The sequence below is a fragment of the Lycium ferocissimum genome, chromosome 11 (genome assembly GCF_029784015.1).
Source record: "Lycium ferocissimum isolate CSIRO_LF1 chromosome 11, AGI_CSIRO_Lferr_CH_V1, whole genome shotgun sequence".
NCBI classification, from domain to species: domain Eukaryota; kingdom Viridiplantae; phylum Streptophyta; class Magnoliopsida; order Solanales; family Solanaceae; genus Lycium; species Lycium ferocissimum.
Window position 1 is genome coordinate 44,413,161 of NC_081352.1, and position 22,094 is coordinate 44,435,254.

At 35.2% G+C, this 22,094-nt stretch overlaps 2 protein-coding genes and 2 non-coding genes across 4 annotated transcripts; all 4 read right to left on the minus strand.

Moving 5' to 3' along the window:
• Window positions 1–937: 937 nt before the first annotated feature.
• Window positions 938–2,712, minus strand: LOC132037016 (zinc finger protein CONSTANS-LIKE 4-like). Its single transcript, XM_059427449.1, has 2 exons — window positions 1,953–2,712; window positions 938–1,552 (listed from the first exon to the last, which is right to left on the minus strand). Exons 1-2 carry the CDS (start codon window positions 2,421–2,423, stop codon window positions 1,397–1,399), a joined length of 627 nt encoding a protein of 208 aa, XP_059283432.1. The 5' UTR covers window positions 2,424–2,712; the 3' UTR covers window positions 938–1,396.
• Window positions 2,713–13,243: 10,531 nt separating this feature from the next.
• Window positions 13,244–13,325, minus strand: TRNAS-UGA (transfer RNA serine (anticodon UGA)). Its single transcript has one exon. It is a non-coding gene; the product is annotated as a tRNA-Ser (tRNA).
• Window positions 13,326–16,589: 3,264 nt separating this feature from the next.
• Window positions 16,590–21,227, minus strand: LOC132036118 (G-type lectin S-receptor-like serine/threonine-protein kinase At4g03230). Its single transcript, XM_059426353.1, has 7 exons — window positions 19,515–21,227; window positions 18,401–18,526; window positions 18,068–18,264; window positions 17,768–17,978; window positions 17,449–17,686; window positions 17,180–17,330; window positions 16,590–17,096 (listed from the first exon to the last, which is right to left on the minus strand). The coding sequence occupies exons 1-7, from the start codon at window positions 20,827–20,829 to the stop codon at window positions 16,785–16,787; spliced, it is 2,550 nt and encodes an 849-aa protein (XP_059282336.1). The 5' UTR covers window positions 20,830–21,227; the 3' UTR covers window positions 16,590–16,784.
• Window positions 21,228–22,012: 785 nt separating this feature from the next.
• Window positions 22,013–22,094, minus strand: TRNAS-UGA (transfer RNA serine (anticodon UGA)). Its single transcript has one exon. It is a non-coding gene; the product is annotated as a tRNA-Ser (tRNA).

The window sequence follows — 22,094 nt, forward strand, 5'->3', positions numbered from 1 at the left end:
AATAGAGGAGGGACACTAATCCTTAAATTATGACTACAATCAAAGTCTTATCAACCTCCAGATATTTACAAATTATACTAATAAAAATATCCTGAAAAATATCTTGCTGAACAGATGCCTCAATTAAAATATTGCATACCAAGTCTGGCCCAAATAATGGGGGAACAATTAGGTTCACTAGTCTCTTGAAAACCAGTCATCAGTGTGTGTGATTTATAACAAAAGCAAATTAAAGAAATGAAAAAAATATGTGGTGTTTGGCAAACGCAGACAATTTTGAATATCTGTAATATAATACTTTGTTCTGAGTAATTGCTAAAGTTTTCAGCCATTCATCTCACCTTGTTGAATTTGAACCACTCCCCATACAATACAATTTCTTATTGTGAAAAAAGGTGCGGATTCCCACACTTAAAATGTACTCAAAATTGTTTCTAGCCTTGCAGCTTTCTGTACTATTTCTTAAATTAGAGGTGATAAAAATGAGTGGTGCAAGCAATGCTTCTAACAAACCACCCATGGTGGGTTTCTTTTCTGACCTGAAGAGACGCCAAAGGGTCCCCCTGAAATCCTAGCAATTCTCCTGGTTATTTCATTAAAAATTCTAATATACGGAGTATATAATATCTTCACACACACACACGTAAATCAAATAAATAACCTGAAAAATAATTTGTTACAACATCATGTTAACAGTCTCAATGACTAACATTAGTATTAAAATTTCTTATATTAATTGAAAACGAATCAAAAATGAATGCAATCCATTGTTCAATGAATTGATAAAAAGATCACGAGGTTTTAAATTCAAATTCCAAAAGTAACAACTAATACTCCCCATTTTTTCTAACTTCCATACCTCATGAAATAAGTCTGGCATACACACAAGCTAAGCCTAAACAGTTTGATTATATCAAAAAAAGAGGTCTATACTTAATATAATAATTTAAGATCTTGAGTCCGCTCTACAACAAGAATGGTGTAAGTCTAGGAACGAGAATGGGAACCCTGGGATTAAGCTACAGAGCACATATGCCTGGTTAATTTGTTGGCGATAGTAAATTGCGAAATAGATCGGCCTAAAGTTTGATGCTTCTTCAGAATTACCAAAAGAAAAAAAAAAAAAAAAAGACAAGATAATCCCCTCTTCTTAATATTGTACTATATCCTAATAATTATATTACATACAATAAGTAAAAAATATTGCAATAAAAATATAGCAAAATGATCGATCCTATCCCTAAGAAGATTAGTAGTACTAGAACAAATCAACAACTCTTATCCTAAACTACTAAATCCACCGACTACAAGATTTTGGTGGGGTGGTAAAGGGTAAGTAGTAAAAAGTAGAAATGACGTAAATGTAAGTGAAACAAATGGTCAATCAATCCAACGGCTACGAGGTCTCCGAAGTTCCCAGATCTACGGTCCTTGAGTCATCATTGAGTCTCATAAAATCTATGCATCGAGGAGCCGTGAGCCGATCCTCCCTTCTCTGAATCTTAACCGGCGATGTGTGGACTTTCCGGTGACGTGGACTTTCTCTATCATCCTATAACCACAAAAAAACAAAGTCTTTTAAGTCTCAACCTTATGAAAAATGAAAGAGAAATATGAAGATTAGCAAAATAAATGGCACAAATTATATACTCCACCAAACTAGGGTTTGGACATAGATTTGATTGAAATTTGAAAAAAAAAAAAAAAATGAAGACGAGATGAAAAATAGATTTTGAAGGTTGAAATTGTGTTTCGAGATGCATTTTAATTGAAAAGACGCTAAAGTTTTATGAGTAGAAAACTTCGAAAACTCGCGAAACTAATCTAGATCACTTGAAAAAATCATCTTCAAAAACTGCCTAAAAACTGATCACTTTTCAGAACCAAACAATGTTTTCGAAATATTTTTGAAAAAGGTTAAGAATAACGAAAGCTTAGAAAAAGGTTCATACATCTGAATGAAGATCCGCATCATCAGTTTCACGCATTCTCTTTGAAGAAACATTATTTCTCCGAACATATAATGAATCTTCACTGCTTGATGAACTAGCCGGCGGTGGTGTAGACGACCACGGAACAACCTGTAAATCTTCCTCTTCATCATCATCATCAATTTCCTCTTCATCTTCATAATCAGTTTCTTCATCGTTTACGCTTTCACTCTCCTCCTCATGATCCCTACGGTAGTTGCATCTATCCACACATCTACACGTGTCGCATACGGAGACAGTTTTCCCAAGCTTCGCCCCGGCTGCAGACCAAGCCGTAGGCGATTGACACACGTGGCATAGCAAAGACCTAGAATGCCTCGCTGCCAGAAAGTTGGCCGAGTGAACCTTCGCATCACAGTCCCAACACAAACTCGCGTTGTCCGATTCACAGTACATCCTAGCCAATCCCTTACATAACTCACACAATTTCATCCTTTCTCTATTTTCTCGCAGCAACAGTTTCAACAGCAAGACAGGAAAACTGCACAGAGAGGAAGTAATACACAGCAATAACTTCAACGCAGACAGATACAATGAAGAGAGGGAAAAAAAGGAAACCAATTGCAGCTCGAACTGAAAGAAATCCGGAAAATACCAATTCTTCCTTAGGAACTACGGCGAGGTGTATTTAATAAATGTAAACGAGAAAGACCTAGGGATGCGTGGGTGCTATAAAAACGACAACGTAATGTGGAGGTGAATGGTGAGAAGGAGTGACAGGTGGTAGGTACATGAGGGAGCAAAAGAGGACTTCTTTTTACTATTTTAGTCTCAATTTATGTGACCATGTCTAACTTGGAACAAAATTTAAGAAAGAAAAGAGCACTTCTAAAATTTATGGTCTAAAGCGAATTTTAAATATTTGTACGATTATAAATCTTTCGTTACGAACAAAAAATTAATTTTAATTTTTTTCTAATTATACGCACTCCGTCTCAATTTATATAGCATATTTTTCTTTTTCGAATGTCTCAAAAAGAATGTCATCTTTCTATATTTAGAAATAATTTAATTTTCTGAGATGATTTATTGTCACACAAAAATCTAAAACCTGTTTTAGGCCGTAAATTTTAAAAATCTTTTTTTTCCCTGTGTCAAGTCAAATAGTGTAACGTAAATTTGGACGGAGGAAGTAGCATAATAGTATACCCTCGGGTCCCGTCGTTTAAATTTATGTGACACTATTTAATTTGACAAGAGTTTAAAAAAAAACTTTTAAAATTTATGATCCTAAATAAATTTTATATATTTGTGTTAGAGTAAATTATTTCATTAAAAAGTAAAATGGGAGTTTTAAAGTTAAATAATTTCTAAATAGAGCCAAAGAGAGTAATATATTTTCTAAACTAACTAAAAAAGGAAAAAGATGCTACAGGACAGACTATTTTTATCTTGTGGCTCGGGAAGAGATGTTTCCTTTGGTTCGTACAGGATATTTTTTTCATATGGGTGGAAGCTGACGTGGAGATTTAGAGTTGGAGGAAGATTCTGATTTGTCCGACGTGGAGTAATGGGGCCACGTGAAATGCGCCTGAAGAGAATTATTACTGGAGTGGAATTTGAATTAGTGTGGGCACCACTCTCAAAATCACATCATTGGGTTTGGCTAGCGTAACGTACGTTGCTTTGGATTAATTAATGTGCCTCTGAAATGAAATCGTTTACTAGGTTAATATTCTCCCACGTGTCGACTCGTTGTCGATGTTGCTTCCATCCAGATTCTCTGAATTTAATATTACAGCAATAGGGTGGTGCTTAAGGGTCGTTTGGTAGTAGGTATTTCAATAGTACTTTCTCCATTCCAAAATAAATGGATTTTTGACTCTTTCTTTTCTCCCAAAATAAGTGAATTTTTCAAATTTACCCTTCTTTCTACTTTTCCCGTTCACTTTTACTTGTTCAGTATTTTAAAAATAGATTTTCACTTTTACTTATCACTTTTAGCATATTAAAATAAGATAATTTTTTTTTCCTATTTTACGTAGAGTATTTATTACTCACTTCAAATCATTTTTTAAATCCAACAAAAATATGCACTAATTAACATCGGTACATTAATAAATTATGCACTTCATTTATTATTTCTTAAATAGCGTGAAAAGTCCAAAGTGGACAAATAAAAGTGTGAACAAAGGGAGTAATAGTTTTTCCAAATCCCAACATTGACTATTTCAATCTCCAAATTTTTTTTGGAAAAAGACATAGGGTAATTTAGTCAAATGAACATTTGATTAATGATATTAATTAGATTTCTTAATGAGTCTGCGATCTGTCACACCCTAAAAGTTCAATTATTTTGATATGGAGAGACTATTGAATAAGATGTTAGTAATGTTGAGCTTCGATATGTTAGAATTAGTTATCCTGGCAATGGTCAAAAGACTCAAAATTACCCATTTATTTTCATTTACTAGTTAACTTTGTTGTTCGTTATACTATGTGACTGTTGATTCTCATGTCGTTACTAACTTAACACAAATATCCCTAATTGGACTAATTTTTTCAAATCACCCAATATCACTTAAAGTTATCCGATTTACCAGTTTCCCTACCACTAAACCAATTAAACTCATATGAATTGTAACTATTGACATTAACGATCATCTACACAGAAATGAAGAAGATAAAATGGAGATTTCTACAGTTAAAGGAAAAGAGAAGAAGAACAAAGAGTTTGAGTTCGTAGTACTTTGGTTTGAAAAATTAGGGATCTCTTTCTTTATATACTTCTGGGCCTATACACATTTGGGTTACAATTTATTTGGGTCAAGTCTCAGCAGATTACCAATGCAGCAACACAGTATTATTTGGGCCAAGTCTCAGCAACACAGTACCAGGCCCATGTCCACCAGATAAAGATATAACAACAAAATACAACTTGTATTCTATTTTGTATTTACATTTTATTTTTAGTAGACACTTGTAAATACTTCATTTGGTTTGTTAGACAATAACATATAGTATAGGGACAGGTGTAGTAGTATGTTATTCCATTGGATAATTTTAGATGCTCTTAGCTAGTGTATAAATACATAGCCTTGTACAGATTTTACAATTAAGGAAATACAACAGAAATTTCTACTATCTTCTATATTTCTAATATGGTATCAGAGCAGTGAAGCTCTTTTGATCCGAATCCCTTTTCCTTCTCTCAAATCTCTTCACTTCTTTCACTTTGCTGCTTCCTTCATACTCTCTTAAGCAATGAGAGACAACACTGGAAATGTTGCAGTAGCTCAAACTGGAAACACTAATCAAATCGACCCTAGCAACCCACTCTATATCCACTCTTCAAATTTACCTAGCATGAGTTTGGTAAACTTTATCTTTGATGGTAGAGGTTTTCAAGGATGAAGAAGGACCATCCTCATTGCTCTTTCTGCCAAGAATAAACTTGGTTTTATAAATGGTACCTGCAAAATCCTAGATATGGATGCACTAAATTATCAAGCATGGGGTAGATGCAATGATATGGTAACTTCATGGTTACTTAACTCTCTATCAAAGGACATAGCAGATAGTGTCATTTACTCAAAGACTGCTAAAGATCTATACACAGATCTGGAACAAAGGTTTGGACTGTCAAATGGTGCTAAACTCTTTCATTTACAAAAGGAGTTACGTGACATTGTTCAAGGAAACACAGATGTGGTAGGATACTTTACCAAAATTAAAAGGCTTTGGGATGAGCTAGATTCATTGAACACAGACAACAAATGCAGTTGCAACTGCATATGTGAAGGAAAAGAAAAGTTAACTAAGTCTTTAGAAGATGAGAGATTGATTAAGTTTCTCATGGGACTAAATGAGACTTATGGTGCAGCTAGGAGCAGGATCCTCATGATTAAGCCTTTGCCAAATCTTAACCATGCTTACTCATTACTTTTGCAGGATGAAAACCAAAGAGAATCATATATTAATGCTAATGTGTCTACTGGTACTGTATCCTTCATGGCAGGAAAGCAAACACATGGAACTAATCAAGTTTATGCCGAGAATCAGAACTATGCTGCTAATCATGTTTATGCAGCTCAGAGAAACAAACCACCTACTCAAGGGGTTTGGGAAAACAAAGCACAGATAAGGTTTCAACCCAAGCAAAGCAACCTGTTATGTACCTACTGCAAGAAAACTAATCATACCAAGCAAGGTTGCTACAGGTTGATTGGTTTTCCTCCTGACTTTAAATTCATAAACAACAAAGGAAAGAAGTTCCAACCTGAAGCAAGAAGTAACTCAGTTTCAGTTAAGGAAACAGAGGTGATGAGTCAAAACACAAACATGGGAAACAATATGGGAAATAACATGAATCAACTAAGCAAAGAGTAAAAACAATCAGGCTGTTTAGTACTACAGACGAAGAAATAGGAGAAGCTTTAACTTCTGGAACAGCACTTGAAGGAACAGGAAATATAAATGCTGCAACTGGTATAACCTACACTCTTTCTCTTACTTGTCTAGCTTCTAAAAATTCTAGCTACTGGATAATAGATTCAGGAGCATCTGAGCACATGTGCTTCAATTCTAAAGTTTTCAAGTTCTTGACTCCTCTTCCTGCTCATGTGTTCATCATTTTACCAAATTCATCTAAAGTAAACGTTACTCATAAAGGAAGTGTCTCTATTTTTGCTGATGTTATTCTAGAAAATGTCCTATATGTTCCTTCTTTCAAATACAATTTAATGTCAGTTGATAAATTTGTTAAGCAATTTCAATCAATCCTCTTATTCACTCCAACTGGATGTCTTTTGCAGGCCCCTTTTATGAAGAGGGCTCAAGCTTTTGGTGAATCTAAGGATGGACTCTTTCTTCTCCAACCTGATAGCACAACTAGGAGTTTTTATTTTAAAGCAAACAAAAATGTAGTAGTTTCAGAGGCTACTCCTCAATCTGTTGCAGTTTCTTTTTTTATTCAATCAAAGTCTAATGTAAATCTCTGGCATAAGAGATTGGGGCATTTTCCTTTTCATGCAATGAAATACATTGGTTCCTTTAAGTTTCCTTCAAATTCTAAATGCACTTGTGATGTTTGTCCCATGGCAAGGCAATCTAGGTTATCTTTTCCTATCAGTCATATCAAATCCAAAAGGATTTTTGAACTTATTCATATTGATACTTGGGGTCCTTATACAGAACCCACACATGAAGGTTTTAAGTATTTCCTCATTGTTGTTGATGATTATAGTAGAGCAACTTGGACTCATTTATTGAAAACTAAAAGCAATGCGTTTCTAGTTCTACAAAATTTTATATCTATGGTGGAAAGACAATTTGATCTTAAGGTTAAAGTAATAAGATCTGATAATGCTCTTGAATTGGGAAAAAGCACAATCAGTTCTGATTATCTAGCATCTAAAGGAATAATTCATCAGACTTCTTATGTTTCTACTCCACAACAAAATGGAGTTGTGGAGAGAAAACATAAGCATTTATTAGAAGTGGCTAGGGCTTTATTTTTTCAGTCTCATGTTCCTATAATATATTAGGGCGCGTGTTTGTTGACAGCCACTTATTTGATCAATAGAATACCTTCCAAGGTTCTACATGGGAAAACACCTTTTGAAGTTCTGTTTCAAAGAAAACCTGAGTATGAAAGACTAAGAGTGTTTGGCTGTTTGGTTTATGTGTCTACTTTACCTTGCAACAGAGGAAAATTTGAACCTGGAGCTAAGTCCTGTGTCTTTCTAGGGTATCCAGATAATCAAAAAGGTTATAAGTGTTTGGATTTGGCAACCAAGAAAATCATTATATCCAGAGATGTGCAATTTCATGAGGAGTCTTTTCCATTTGTTACTGATTCATCAAATCCATCAACTATTTTTCCCCTTTCTCAACATTACAGGATACTTGATAATTTACCAACATTTGACTCTATCCCAACTCCACAAAGTCCCCAAAACAACACTCATCATAGCCCTTTCATTCCCTCTAGTCCAACTATCAGCCCTACATCCTCTATCTCACCTATTAATTCTACATCTCCCTCCAACAATCCTACAGGTATTTTTTTCTCCTACCCTCGTTTCTTCCATTTCTCCACCTAGAAGACCTGTGAGAGTTACTAAAATGCCTAGCTACTGAAATGACTATATCTGTGATGACATTATTCTCACTAATGTCTCTAGGGTCTGTTTTACCACACCAGTTTAACCTCCTACATTTTCTTTCTCAGCCTTGTCCCCTCACAACCAACATATTCTCTCCTCTATTTCTTAGATTTCAGAACCTACAAATTATTTTCAGGCTGCTAGTCATCCTGGTTGGAAATTAGCTATGGACAAGGAAATTGAAGCTTTAGAAAACAATAAAACTTGGGAAATTATTGTTCTACCACCTAGTGGTAAAAAGGCCCTACCTTGAAAATGGGTTTATAAAGTAAAACATCTATCAGATGGTACTGTGGAAAGGTTGAAGGCCAGGCTTGTTGTTAGAGGTGATATTCAAAGGGAAAGAATCGATTATAATGAGACTTTTCCCCAGTTATTAAAATGACCACTATTAGATGCCTTATTGCAATAGCAGTTAAGAAAAACTGGCCTATTTTTCAACTAGATGTCAATAATGCTTTTTTACATGGGGGACTTACACGAAGAAGTTTACATGAGGTTTCCCAAAGGATTATCTTCCCCAAGTCCACACCATGTTTGTAAACTCAGAAAGTCTCTTTATGGTTTGAAGCAAGCTTCACGGCAATGGTATGCTCGGCTTGCAGATGCTCTTAGTTTCAAAGGGTTCTCTTCTTCCCTAAATGATTACTCATTATTCTTTAAGATTTCAGATAGGTTTGTTACTCTAATTGCAGTATATGTCGATGACATTGTGATTACTGGCAATCACTCACAAGAAATTGAAACACTCAAACGTTTCTAAACTCAGAATTTTGCATCAAAGATCTAGGGAATCTACACTATTTTCTTGGTATTGAAATATTACGAGAACAACATGGATTGATTATGAGTCAAAGAAAGTTTACCCTTGAATTGCTTTTACGAGTTTGACTGTTCCCACCTCGCCAAAGTCTCATCTCCTTTTGACCCCTCTATCAAATTGGGGCTTGATTCTGGACCTTTGCTTGATGATCCCACAATATACAGACGTTTGGTGGGCAAATTGAACTATCTTACCTACACGCATCCAGATCTATCTTTTCCTGTGCTGATCCTTAGCCAATATATGCAAAAACCCCGTCTTGCTCATTATTCTGCAGCTTTTAGAGTTCTTCGATACCTTAAGGACAACCCAGGTCAAGGCCTTTTCATGAACCCTAAACCCTCTTTTGATTTACTTGCTTTTTGCGATGCCGACTGGGCTTCTTGCCCAGACTCCCGTCGATTTGTCAGTGGGTTTTTTGTAAGCTTGGGAGGTTCACCTATTTCATGGAAGTCGAAAAAGCAAGACTCTGTTTCCCTTTCATCCACAGAGGCGGAATACCGTTCCATGCGATGAGTAACCGCAGAAATCACATGGTTAACTCGTCTCCTTACAGATCTATCAGTTCCGACCCCTTTACCGGTTCAAGTCCACTCTGACGGTCAAGCAGCCCTTCATATCGCTCGGAACCCGATTTTCCATAAAAGAACTAAGCATGTCGATTTAGATTGCCATTTTGTAAGGCAACAATTCCTTTCTGGGCTAATTTCACTCACATTTGTTCTATCTGTTGCTCAGCTTGCCGATTTCTTTACCAAACCCTTATCTGGGTTATAACATCGATCTGCTTTGGGCAAATTGGGTGTTGTTTCTCTCCCCTCCAACTTGAGGGGGGTATTGACATTAACGATCAACTACACAGAAATGAAGAAGATAAAATGGAGATTTCTACAGTTAAAGGAAAAGAGAAGAAGAGAGAATAAGAATAAAGAGTTTGAGTTCGTAGTACTTTGGTCTGAAAAATTAGGGATCTCTTTCTTTATATACTTCTGGGCCTATACACATTTGGGTTACAATTTATTTGGGCCAAGTCTCAGCAGATTACAAATGGAGCAACACAGTATTATTTGGGCCAAGTCTCAAAGAACACAGTACCAGGCCCCTGTCCACCAGATGAAGATATAACAACAAAATACAACCTGTACACAACCTGTATTCTATTTTGTATTTACATTTTATTTTTAGTAGACACTTGTAAATACTTCATTTGGTTTGTTAGACAATAACATATAGTATAGGGACAGGTGTAGTAGTACGTTATTCCATTGGATATTTTTAGATGCTCTTAGCTAGTGTACAAATACATAGCCTTGTACAGATTTTACAATCAAGGAAATACAACAGAAATTTCTACTATCTTCTTTATTTCTAATAGTAACCCATAACCCAATTGAACCCAGACCCGTTAATCTCCACTCTTCTCTGCAGTAAATTACCATCGACTTTAATTACCTTTTTTTTTTTTTTTTTTTTTTTTTTTTTTATGAAAAACGACTTATGCTTATGAAGATTATTGAGTAATCGGAGATGAAAAGGAAAAAAAAATCTAATTTGTGTGAATAATATATAATCGACTATGAAGGTATCAAATTGGCTAATATTATATTAAACTCGCAAGTCATTGCGTTATAACTAAACCAATCAAAATGTTACCTTAATTTATGGTTTGAAGGACCTGCTTTGACTTGAAATTTAGAATATACACAAAATATGAGAATTGTCACTAATTTATGCACATCGTTCTCCCATGTTACTCTATTATTTCTGATTATATTTATAGTTTAGGTAACGTCAGGAATTGTAATTTACATTAATCAAATAAAAGAATCTAAATAAATGATTTAAAAATATGCACTAAACTAACAAAACAGGTACTGCGACTGTCTGTGTGTGGTAACACGCGTAACTGTCTGAAAGGGGAGGTAAAAGATGGACATTAAAAAATTAAGGCTAGCCAAAAATTAACAATAATTTGAGGTAAACACATACGGAGCATCCGATATCTTACATGGAAAACTATCAAAAGTCCATCTTACCAACTATGATACGGGTTACGGCTCCTACCTAAAATAAAGTTTTATATTCTATGAAATTATTTTTATATTTAATTATTTAGGATAATTTCATAGACTTTCATATAGATTCGATTTTATAACACTAGTTCCCCTAGTGGTTTATAAGATTACATTTATTGTCCATTTGTCCTTATTTTTATTTTTGGGTAACAATTCTTTTAACCTATTTTTTTATCGGTGAAGGTTGAGGTTTGACATTTATATAAGCTCGGCGGTTATGATTAACGTCACTGCATAAGTATCCAAAAACACACGTGTTGTCTATGTTGTTATAGACGTTTGTTTCCTTCCAATGTATGGCTATTGTGCAAAAATTGGGACAACGAAAGAAGCAAGAATAATAGTAGTAAAGACTAGTATTCCGAAATCAATGGATATGTGAATTTTAATGGAGGGAAAGATATTTATTCCGAAAGAATTTTTAGAAATAAAAAATGTTTACAAAATTACTTAAACAACAAAGTAGTGTATCATAAAAGGCAAATTAGTCAACTCATAATTTTCAACCCAACTATGAGGTACATCAAAGATGCTCTTGTTTACCCCTTAAAAAGGTCACAATTCAATTTGTATGTGGTTTAAAGGATATACGGTTTGATTCGTTAATTACGTAAAGGAATAACAACAATAAACAAAGATTAACGACAAGAAAGCAAAGAGATAGCCTCAATCGACTTGAAGAACAACACTACAACTAGTCCGGACCGGGGTTTAAGAACTTTGAACCCGAACCAATTTGTATAAAATTGTATTGCCTTTGATGTTTACAGAGCTTAAGAATTAGGGTTTTTCGTATAAGTATGCAGAAAAAATGGGATGATGACTTGTGAGGGTGTACCTCCCTATGTATAATACAAGTGTTTGTGTTATACATATTAACTAAATTAATCATGGGGCTAATGATTCCCAAAATCTCAAGTTTAGCGGCTATGTGGCGTGACGTGCGGAGAGAAATCCGCAACACGCCGGATTTCTCAGACTCTTATCAACTGTAGCATAATTCTTCAGATTCTGCTGCATCCGAATAACTAAGTTCGAAACATTTCTATCCGACCAGTCGAGCCCATACTGACCTGTTGCTCCTCGTTATTGTTCCGGACCTTCAGCCGTCGGGTCGAAAACTTAGACCCCGATTTTCACCATATACAACTATAATAGAGCGTATTTCAGTTTTTTACGGTAGGACCACACTATGACCCAATTTTAGATCATCTTATTATTGATAAATAGGTTAAAACAATTGTTACGTAAGTATCAAAACAAGAGAGATGAGATGTCTAAAATAATCTCTAATTATCTTGATGTGTTACAAGAATAGCTCCACTCCCACGGAAAAAAAGAAGAAGAAATAAGGTGTTGAAGAACTAAAAGTGGGAATCAATTTATGCCACTGACATAAACGAACGCTAATTTTGATATTTGCAACTTAATGCCTTAATTACTTCAACATGTATACTAGTTCTATCAAATATTAGCAAAAAATGTAACACTAATGGAGCTTCGAGAAGTAGGTAATTCAGATCCAAGCTGATCAGGATTTGTGATTATAGCTAATCAAGGAGATATAGACTTTCATGCTGCTTGAGAGAAACAAACACACTGGCTGAAGCTAATGTGATACTCTTGGCTCTTCAATTTTGTTATAAGATAGGTCAGGTACAAACTTTATCAGAATGGAAGATATTGACAATAGTGCAACAAATTCTTCATCTTCTTGACACTTTGAAAGTCTCACCACAAGGGGTGATTCTTTCTGTTTATATATAAGTTCCACGAGACTATATAAATGGTCATGTTTATATCTCATTTTTCATTAGAGAATTCTTTCTAGAGTGTTGATAGTTTTAGTCTCATTAAGTCTAAGAAATTATCACGACCCAAATCTAGCATTAAGACTATGATTGCAACCTAATGAGCTGAATAATAGTAACTACTATAAAGGAAAGGACCGAGGCACCGTACCCCATACACCAAATGTTTCATTTGGTTGTGAACCATGTTATTAAAGGTCGATTTTCATTCAGTATCACCATTAACTATCACTGGACCAAAAGGAGTAGCAAATAATTTTGACACAAAGATAATGTATGTGAGTATTTTTATGCAAACTGTAAAAGGAGTACCATAAAATTTTGACAGAAACATAAAGTATGTTAGTATTTTTAAGTAAACTGTTTTGGTTTGAGGTTAACAAGTTTAGTAAATGGGTTCAAGGAAAAATTAATAATGCAAAATAAAAAGTTTAAACGTCGACAGCAGGGTTCGAACCTGCGCGGGCGAAGCCCAACAGATTTCAAGTCTGTCTCCTTAACCACTCGGACATATCGACAGTTGTTTATTTCGCTGTAATTTGCTTCGTAATCAAAGTATGTACTGACTAAATAAAATCAAGACAAAGGTGCAAATATACCCCTCAATTTTGCGATTTAGAGCAGATATACCCCTCGTTATAAAATGGCGCAAATATAACCTTTTCGTTGACGGGAGTTTTTTTTAAAATCATTTAGTTTATTTTTTAATTAAAAAAACGTCTACCCATTTTTTTTAGTAGACATACTTTTCTAAAGCCACATAGTAATTTTTTTTTCCTAAAGGGTCAGGTCTGGTTGGTTTTAAAAAATGGGTAGACTTATTTTTTTAAAAGTCACAGAGATATTTTTTTAAACGAACCATACCCGACACACTAGAAAAGAAAATTTCCCATAGCTATAGAAAAATATCTCTACTTAAAAAAAAAATAGGTAGACTTTTTTTAAAGTCACGTGACTTTTTTTTTTTAATTAAAAAATAACCTAAATGATATTTAAAAAAAACTCTTGTAAGCGAAAAAGGTATATTTACACCATTTCGTAACTGCAGGGGTATATTTGCACCGTTTTGTAACGGCAAGGGAAATATATACACCACTTTTATAACGAGGGGTATATCTGTTCTAAATCGCAAAGTTAAGGGATATATTTGCACCTTTGCCCTAAAATTAATAATTTACTTACTTAGTGAAATGAATCTAATTTCTGTTCTTATTTTTCAACGACGATCGAGAATCGAATATTAACATATAAACAAAATTAATAGAGCTGATGTCTTACTTATATATGGTATCATCACGTATATGTTTAATTCGGTCTCCAAATCAAAGCTGCAAAGTACTCAGACATACTAAAATCGGACGGCTTTGTTCGTATTAGCTTCCACTCTATACTTTTGCCTTCAACAATCCTTACAAGTTAAAAACTGAAGTTTTGGCAAGTATGTTCATTGCTTCTTCTAATTACGGAGTATAACAAACAACATTCTGGATTCTTACCCTTGTTACCAGGAGGTGGTTAAAGCTGCTCATGACACAGTCAAATCCAGAATTCAAAATTTAATATTTACTACGATAAATTTAAATTGATTTATAATGAAACTAGGTTCATAATAACATATCTATAAATTTTTAATACATATACAACGTATAAGCAAAGACTATTTTGTTTTCAAAAACCCGTAACTAAAGCTTTGGATCCGCCCTTAGCTCAGCATCGCCATTAGACTAGAAAGGTGGTCATTGTCCCAGGTTTTCTAGTCACTTATCATAGCGTAAGGAATAGTCTTCAACACCATTAAGATGTGTGTATGGTTGTGATTTTTTACTCTTAACTAATGATTTTGGGGTTGAAATGTTTTCTTCCGTCAACTAGAGTCTTGAGTTTGAATGGTGAGAATGATTTTTTTTTTTTTTCCGAAAGAACACTTACCCTCTTAGTAAGCATACTTGCCATGAATCTAGATTACTCTAATTTAAAAAGTTTAACAATTACTCCTACTAGTTTAAAATTGTGTACTCCCTCCAAACCATATTGTTTGATACTATTTTTTTATTATTCCATTTAAAAAGAATGACATATTTTTATGGCCGTACAAATGCTATGACATGTTTAAGATCATACATTTCAAATGTTTTATAGTCACACAAATATTAGGATATATTTAAAACCACAATTTTCAAAAATGTTTATTTCTTTATTAAATTTTATGTCAAGTAAAACTATGACAAACAAAATGAAATAGATTGGAGGGAATACCATTTAGTATCACTATATATCTCCACTTTCTCTTTTCTTTTTGTGCACTTTGTCTAGTAGCTGATAGAGTCACTTCAAATCTGAAACTGATTATTAATATGGGGTGGAAGAATTAGCCCATGCCCAACTCGTTCAAGGTTGGACGGCTAATGACCCGCACGTTTACTAACTCAACTCATATTGACTGGCGCAAATTTTATAATGATTATGTACTTCCATGGCTGGGCTATACTTACACGTAGGTCAGCAGTTGGCTTGGTAGGAAGGTTCCAAATTACCAATTGAAAGGTAGTTAATCGCGTCCTAAATTTTCGTCCTCCACATTTTAGTTTCCATCAGTGTATCCACATCACACTTGCAACCAATTGAAATCATTAAGGAAGAAAGTGGAGTTCTAAAAATTACTGACCGAAGGTTCGAACATCTCAATTCATATTTCTTATTTTCAAGTCTAACTTGAACACATATGCACAGGGGCGGATCTACTAAGGTCCGAGGGAGTGCCACGCCACCCGCAAGCTTCGGTGGAAACTGTATCTATACATGTATTTATATATATGATATACTATTAATAAGCAACTTGCCACCCCCAGTAACAAATGATGCTGTGGTGCCAGTGGCAAAAGGTGAAAGATACCCTCCCCACGATGAGGGTTCGAACCCCACTAACAGCAGTTTAATAATATTTTGGCTTGCTGGATCAAATAAACAGTAATGGGTATAAGTGATGCCTTCAACTTTTTTTTGCTTAAGTTGTAATTTTAAATTGAAGTATTTATTTGAATATCACTTATTAATTTTATATGCTTGATTCGTAGATGGTTTAGGACTTAGATTATGAGGAAAAGGAAATCTGATGGTTTCAAAATGTTAACAGAATCCTTAACTTTCCATTCTCTTTCTTTTTCTTTTCTTTTCCTTAATTCCTCTTAACTTGTTTTAATTATTAATTATATTATTGTTGTTGACTATCTTTATTTATTAATTCTTGACTTATTCGTTCTCTTGTTAATTATTTGTTTAAATATGAAAAATTAAATTATCATAAGTTTCCTATTCCAAAGTTTTCTCTCTCTCCATCGTAACATAAGCCCTCGTTACGCAAGTTGGAGTATTTTTTTCGTTCTCACAGTTTATCGAGTATAAATCGAAAAGATGAATAACCCGATCTTAAACCCAAGATCATCAAACAAACCAAATGCTTATTCTATTTGGATTCAAAGCACCGTGGCACCCGGAACCTCCAAATCTTGGATCATTGAACATATGTATGATGTATCCAATGTTCAAATCCAAATCCCAGTTTCCAAGTTGCTTTGAAATAGCAAATGAACTATCTATAAAGAAACTACGTTTTCCACAGTACAATTTGCTTATTACTTTCTTAACTGATTCAGGATGTCTGTTCTCTTGCTGAAGCTAGTCGTTGCCTCGTTGGCAGAACAGCTTGATGCATGCGTCTAGTTTGTTGGATGACACTTAGATTAATCTTTTTTATCAAGAAAATAAAAATATAGGCTGCTTAATAATACTAAGCATACACATATATATACTGGTCGTCGCTATAAACATTGCCAGTGTTCCTATATCTGCTACTGCCTAAACAACCAAAAAGGGGTAATAGAAAAAGGTATGGCTTCCAGTGTTTTATTTTGATCTAAGGTGGAATGATATTTCATGTGGAGAATATAAGCGTCTAAGTTCATTTGAAATTCGTCACACTATCGGCCTTCTTCCTCTGTGATTGTCAACTCAATGTTGGAGGAGCTGTGTGGTTTACCAGTTGAAACACAAGATGAATTAGAAACATTTCTCCTTGACACAAAAGCTGGTTGATTAGGCTTTGGAAGAGACGTACTTTCACTACGAAGCATCATCACTACATTTGACATGGTGGGACGATCGCCTGGATCTTCTTGCACACATAACAGCCCAACGTTTATGCACTTCATTGCTTCTTTTGGGTTGCATGATTCGAGCAATGAATGATCCAACAAATGTAGTGCCCTTTTTTCTTTCCAGAAATTCCATGCCTGTGATATGATGATTTAAAACAATAAATATGAAGGCCAACAGATTGGAAGAAACTAACTACAAGTGTACTCTAGGCGCTCACATGGACCAAAAGGTTTGAAGCTTCTTTAGATTGATAAAATCCTGTGTTTCTCCTTCCAGTAATTATCTCCAGTATAACTACTCCTAAGCTGAATACATCTGACTTAATTGAGAATACCCCCTCCAATGCATATTCAGGAGACATATATCCGCTAAATCAACCAAATAATGAAATTGTCATGAGTCAACTCTGCAAGGCAATTAAGCAAGTTCATAATGGAATTATAAGAAGCTAGCAAATTCCTTCAGCATGTATATTATATTACTTACTAAGTTCCAACCACTTTGTTGGTATTTGCTTCTGTTGTTTTTTCTTCAACTATCCTTGCCAAGCCAAAGTCTGATATTTTTGGGTTCATTTCTTGATCCAAAAGTATGTTACTTGTTTTCAGATCTCTATGAATAATTCTGAGCCTTGAGTCTTCATGAAGATAGAGAAGCCCTCGAGAAATTCCCATTATGATATCAAATCGCTTTTTCCATTTCAATGACTTGCTACGTCTTGGATCTTGTTTGGTAACCATGGGGAAAATTTAGCGGCGTCAAGCAAATATGGAGATTAAGAAATAAGATAAATTCAGATACTAACCGAATATGAAGGTGTCTAGACTTTTGTTTGGCATATACTCGTAAAGTAGAATCTGTTCATACCCTGTGATACAGTACCCTAAAAGTCTGACTAGATTTCTATGTTGAAGTTTGGAAATCAGCATGACTTCGTTCCTGAATTCGTCAATGCCCTGTCTAGATTGGCTTGATAACCTTTTCACAGCAATTTCTTGTCCAACTGAGAATATACCCTGGAAGAATTTTGATGCGGAAACTAGGATATTATGAAATGACTACATAAAGTGGAATGGCTAGCTGAAGTGAAAAAGCCAATGCTAACCTTATAAACGGGACCAAATCCTCCTTGTCCAAGCTTATTTATATCTGAGAAATTATCTGTGGCTATTAATATGTTTTCCAAACTAAAGAATGGAACAGCGATGTCTTGCTTATCATTTTCGTTAATCAGGTTTCGTGCTTCTCTTTCTCTGTTGAACCTATGTGGCATTGGATTCCCTTCTGTGCTTTGTTTGTTTGCTAAGATAAGAAAACAAGAGCACCATTTTGAGATATTTTTCTTGATCTGATTCAAAGAAAAAAGAAAACGGAAGGAGAAATTTTTCTGGTATTGGTAAAACAACTACTCCGGAGAAAGTAATAACAACAAAAGTACCTATTCTCTTTGCTATCTTTCTGCTATAACAAATGTAACTAAAGCTACATAGAAGTAGAGTTGCAACGACTGCCACCACAGATGTGATAACTTTAATCTTCAGGGGAATTTTCCTTGATTTTGCATCTGATGACAGAAAAGAAGAAACATGAGATTTACCAGGGACTCAAGAAAAAGGACTCTCGAAGACTCTTAACTTGTGAAAAGATAAGGTCTAATGGTACAGAGAAATAAATAAAGAAAAAAATGAAGCTACACTCCTGTCATCACAAGGAAACTGTGATAACAGATGGACTTTTGGGCGTAACTCAAACTCCAAAAGATAGCTTATGGTTCTCATACTGAAATGGATCCTGGGCCTAACTTAACCCCTCAAATGTTAGCTCATGAGGTGAGGACTGTCCAATACCATATAAAGAGACCATCCCATCCATCCCTAAAGAGACGACTTGGGAACTCAACAATCCCGCACGCCAACTCCTGCCAACAATGGATCCTGGGCTAACTCAACCCCGAAAGTTAGCTCACGAGGTGAGGACTGTCCAATACCATATAAAGAGACCATCCCCTCCTTAAAGAGCCAATGTGGGAACTCAACTAACTGGTATTAGTTTACTGGCGAAAGGACTTCAACTCATATTGGCTAGTTGTAAAAACATGAAAATCATACATTTGGTCAGTGATCATGTGTGTTTAAAACATAGAGGATGTTCGTGTAAACTTGTGTTTAGTCGGTGACTATCTTGTGTGTTTTTAAAATGTATAAGGTGTTTGCATAAATTTACATTTGGTCAGTGACTATCGGATGCGTGTTTAAAACGTAAACTTATAAGCAAGTGATAATTGTCTAGTTAATTGTTGTGAGTACTAAGAACGTAGAGGGTGTTTGCGTAAACTTATAAGCAAGTGATAATTGTCTGGTTAATTGTTGTGAGTACTAAGAGTTGAGAATATACAGACCTAATGTTGAAAGACATGAGGCAATGAACTGAAACATCAGACAAGAAAAAGCAAACATCCATAGAAATCTGCGTTAGTAACTATCCAGAGATGAGCTTTTGCATACATAGAAATGACAAACACAATCAAATACAACTCCTTGATTTTAACTTACCTTCACCGTATGCTTCGTCAGAGGCATCAAGTCTGGTATAAATCACACTTCCAACACCATCTTCTGGTGAAAGTTTCTTCAGATTCAACAGCTCGTTCCAAATTGAACATGCATTGTTATCATAAGCATACGCATTACAGTCACAATTACTCAAGCAAATAGAATGACATTCCTCCGCACTAGCAGCTGGCACAGTTGGAGACGGTTTGGGCAATGTCACGTTTGGATTCATCAAAAACCCCCCCTTCATTTTACCATCAACACACTGCAAGCTCATCTTCCTTACACAACCACCGGAATGATCATTCAAGTTCCATTCTGCATCGGATCTAGGCGTGAACCCAGACAAGTAATTACAGAAGGCCTTGGACTCCTTATTGCAAATGCTAAAGGCACCACAACTAGCATAAACCTCGCACGGTTGTCTTGGTTGAGATGTAAAAAGTTGCCATTCCGTCAAGTTCTCCGCCCAAATCAGATGCCTGATTTGCCCAGAGACATCTAGTGTTAATCTAATTTTGAAAGAATTACGGGGGGAATACATAAAATAGCTCTCGTTTTCATTATCAACATAGGTAAACTCGTATTTCTCCGAATTCAAACTCATCTCAGGCGTCAAGTTGAAAGTGTGCTCATTCCAACTTCCACTAGCTGAGTAAATCTCAGTCCTGTTCCACTTTATCAGGAACTGCCTATTGCTCTGATCCATCTTGACGGAAAAAATCCCCGGAGAAGGATCCTCTGAGTTCTTCCAAGAGGTAAGAATATTCGCTGTATTCGCACGCTTGTCAAACTTCATTTTAGCATTCGGCAACCATGTATCAGTCGGATGATCGAAGCTTTGCCAAAGTGGAGGAGCTGAATTTGATCCATCACTCAAAATAAAATTACCATCATCTGAAAGAATTCCCACTAGAGTATTTGAGATAATTGTATTGCTGATATTTGTGGACCAGAACAAGTTTTTGGATGCAGTAATAAGCACTAAATTTCCATCTAAAATTTTCAATTCGGAAGAATACATATCAGTACCAGAAAGTGGCTTCTCCCTGTTTGCTACCCATACGTATTGTTTAATTACATTCTTGTACCATATACCAAGATAATACTTTTTCGAATCACCTGCCGTGAAGAATCCTAACTCAAAATTTTCACCTGGAGAGACAATACTTTGGTTTCCAGAAATAGAGTGATTTACTGATATCATATCAACTCCAAGAGACTGATGGATACAGAGAGATAAACATGTAAGGATCACAAAAAGTAGGAGAAAAGAATAATGTTGCAGTTGCATGGCTGCACCAAATGTGTACATGAAAGATGCATAGCATAAATTAAGGTCATGTGGTAGTAAGTACTACAGGATAATCATGGTAAGACTTTTTTTTTTTTTTGGTCACAGTCAGAGGAGACTTGTCTAACAATCAAGTCATTAAGCACGCGGTTTGTCTAGACTTCCTCAATAAATAAGAAGTGTCAAATAAGGCTACCATCACTCCACTATGGATTGGTTTCGCTTATGTGTTTGCCTTAATTTCTTATCATATTTGAATTTTTTTGTTTCTTGAAGGAAGGCAACACAATTTCCATAATTGATTTTTCCTTTAAAGAAAAGGAAATTATAAATCTTCGGCACGTGGCTAGTGTTTTTTTTTTTTTGGAGGAAATTAAAAGATTTTGGACTCTTATAAATTGCTCCTCCTTCCTTTCACTTGTAGTATTCATAATGTAATCCTAGTGAGTTAGAGAGGTTTTTTTACGAGAAAATTTGTGAGAAACAAGTGTTAGATATTTTGTACAGTTAAGTATCACTATTTCGAAATGGATGGAAGAGAAGAATTAAGAAAAATAAATGAACCAATATTGACTTGGTCAATTAACGGGAAAGAGCTGGCAATGATTGGAAAGCCATGTCGGAAGGGGACTGTACTCTCAATGAAATAGTTACTCATGAAGGTGGGAACACAACATTGTTGCCATCAAAGTCCAACATTTTAAAGGAATCGAGATACCTTAATTTAGATTTATTCCCAACCAATGTAGGACTCAAACGCCTCTGTCTTTGATACCACGTAAGATATGTCATTTGGGTCTAACTCAACCCAAAAACTAACTCATTAGAGGAGGATTGCCCAAGTGCATATTAACAGATCACCAATTTACTTCCTAATCAATGTTGGACTCTAACTCACTGTACCAAAGATAAAGTAAAATATCTACTCTTTCAGCTTGAAACTTTCGGTTTACATGTTTCCAACGAATGGAGAGGGGCCAGAGTCTGTCCCACTTTATTCCGTCGATTTGTTATTAAAAGGTCGATTTTTCATTCGGCATCACCATCAACTATAAAGAGACCAAAAGGAATAGCAAAAAAAGTTTTGACAAAAACATAAGACATGTTAGTATTTTCTGTGCAATCTGTTTTGGTTTGAGGTTCACAAGTTAGTAAATGGGATCATGTATGCAATGGAAAAGTCAATAGTGTAAAATAATTTTAACGTCGACAGCAGGGTTCGAACCTGCGCGGGCGAAGCCCAACAGATTTCAAGTCTGTCTCCTTAACCACTCGGACATATCGAC

Coding starts and splice junctions, on each gene's coding strand:
- LOC132036118 (XM_059426353.1), bottom strand. CDS start 20,829: ATGTACACATTTGGTGCAGCCATGCAACTGCAACATTATTCTTTTCTC. Junction 17,687..17,767: donor TCTAGACACCTTCATATTCG/GTTAGTATCTGA, acceptor TTACCAAACAAG/ATCCAAGACGTAGCAAGTCA. Junction 17,331..17,448: donor AACAAAGTGGTTGGAACTTA/GTAAGTAATATA, acceptor TGGTTGATTTAG/CGGATATATGTCTCCTGAAT.
- LOC132037016 (XM_059427449.1), bottom strand. CDS start 2,423: ATGAAATTGTGTGAGTTATGTAAGGGATTGGCTAGGATGTACTGTGAA. Junction 1,553..1,952: donor ATGCGGATCTTCATTCAGAT/GTATGAACCTTT, acceptor TTGTGGTTATAG/GATGATAGAGAAAGTCCACG.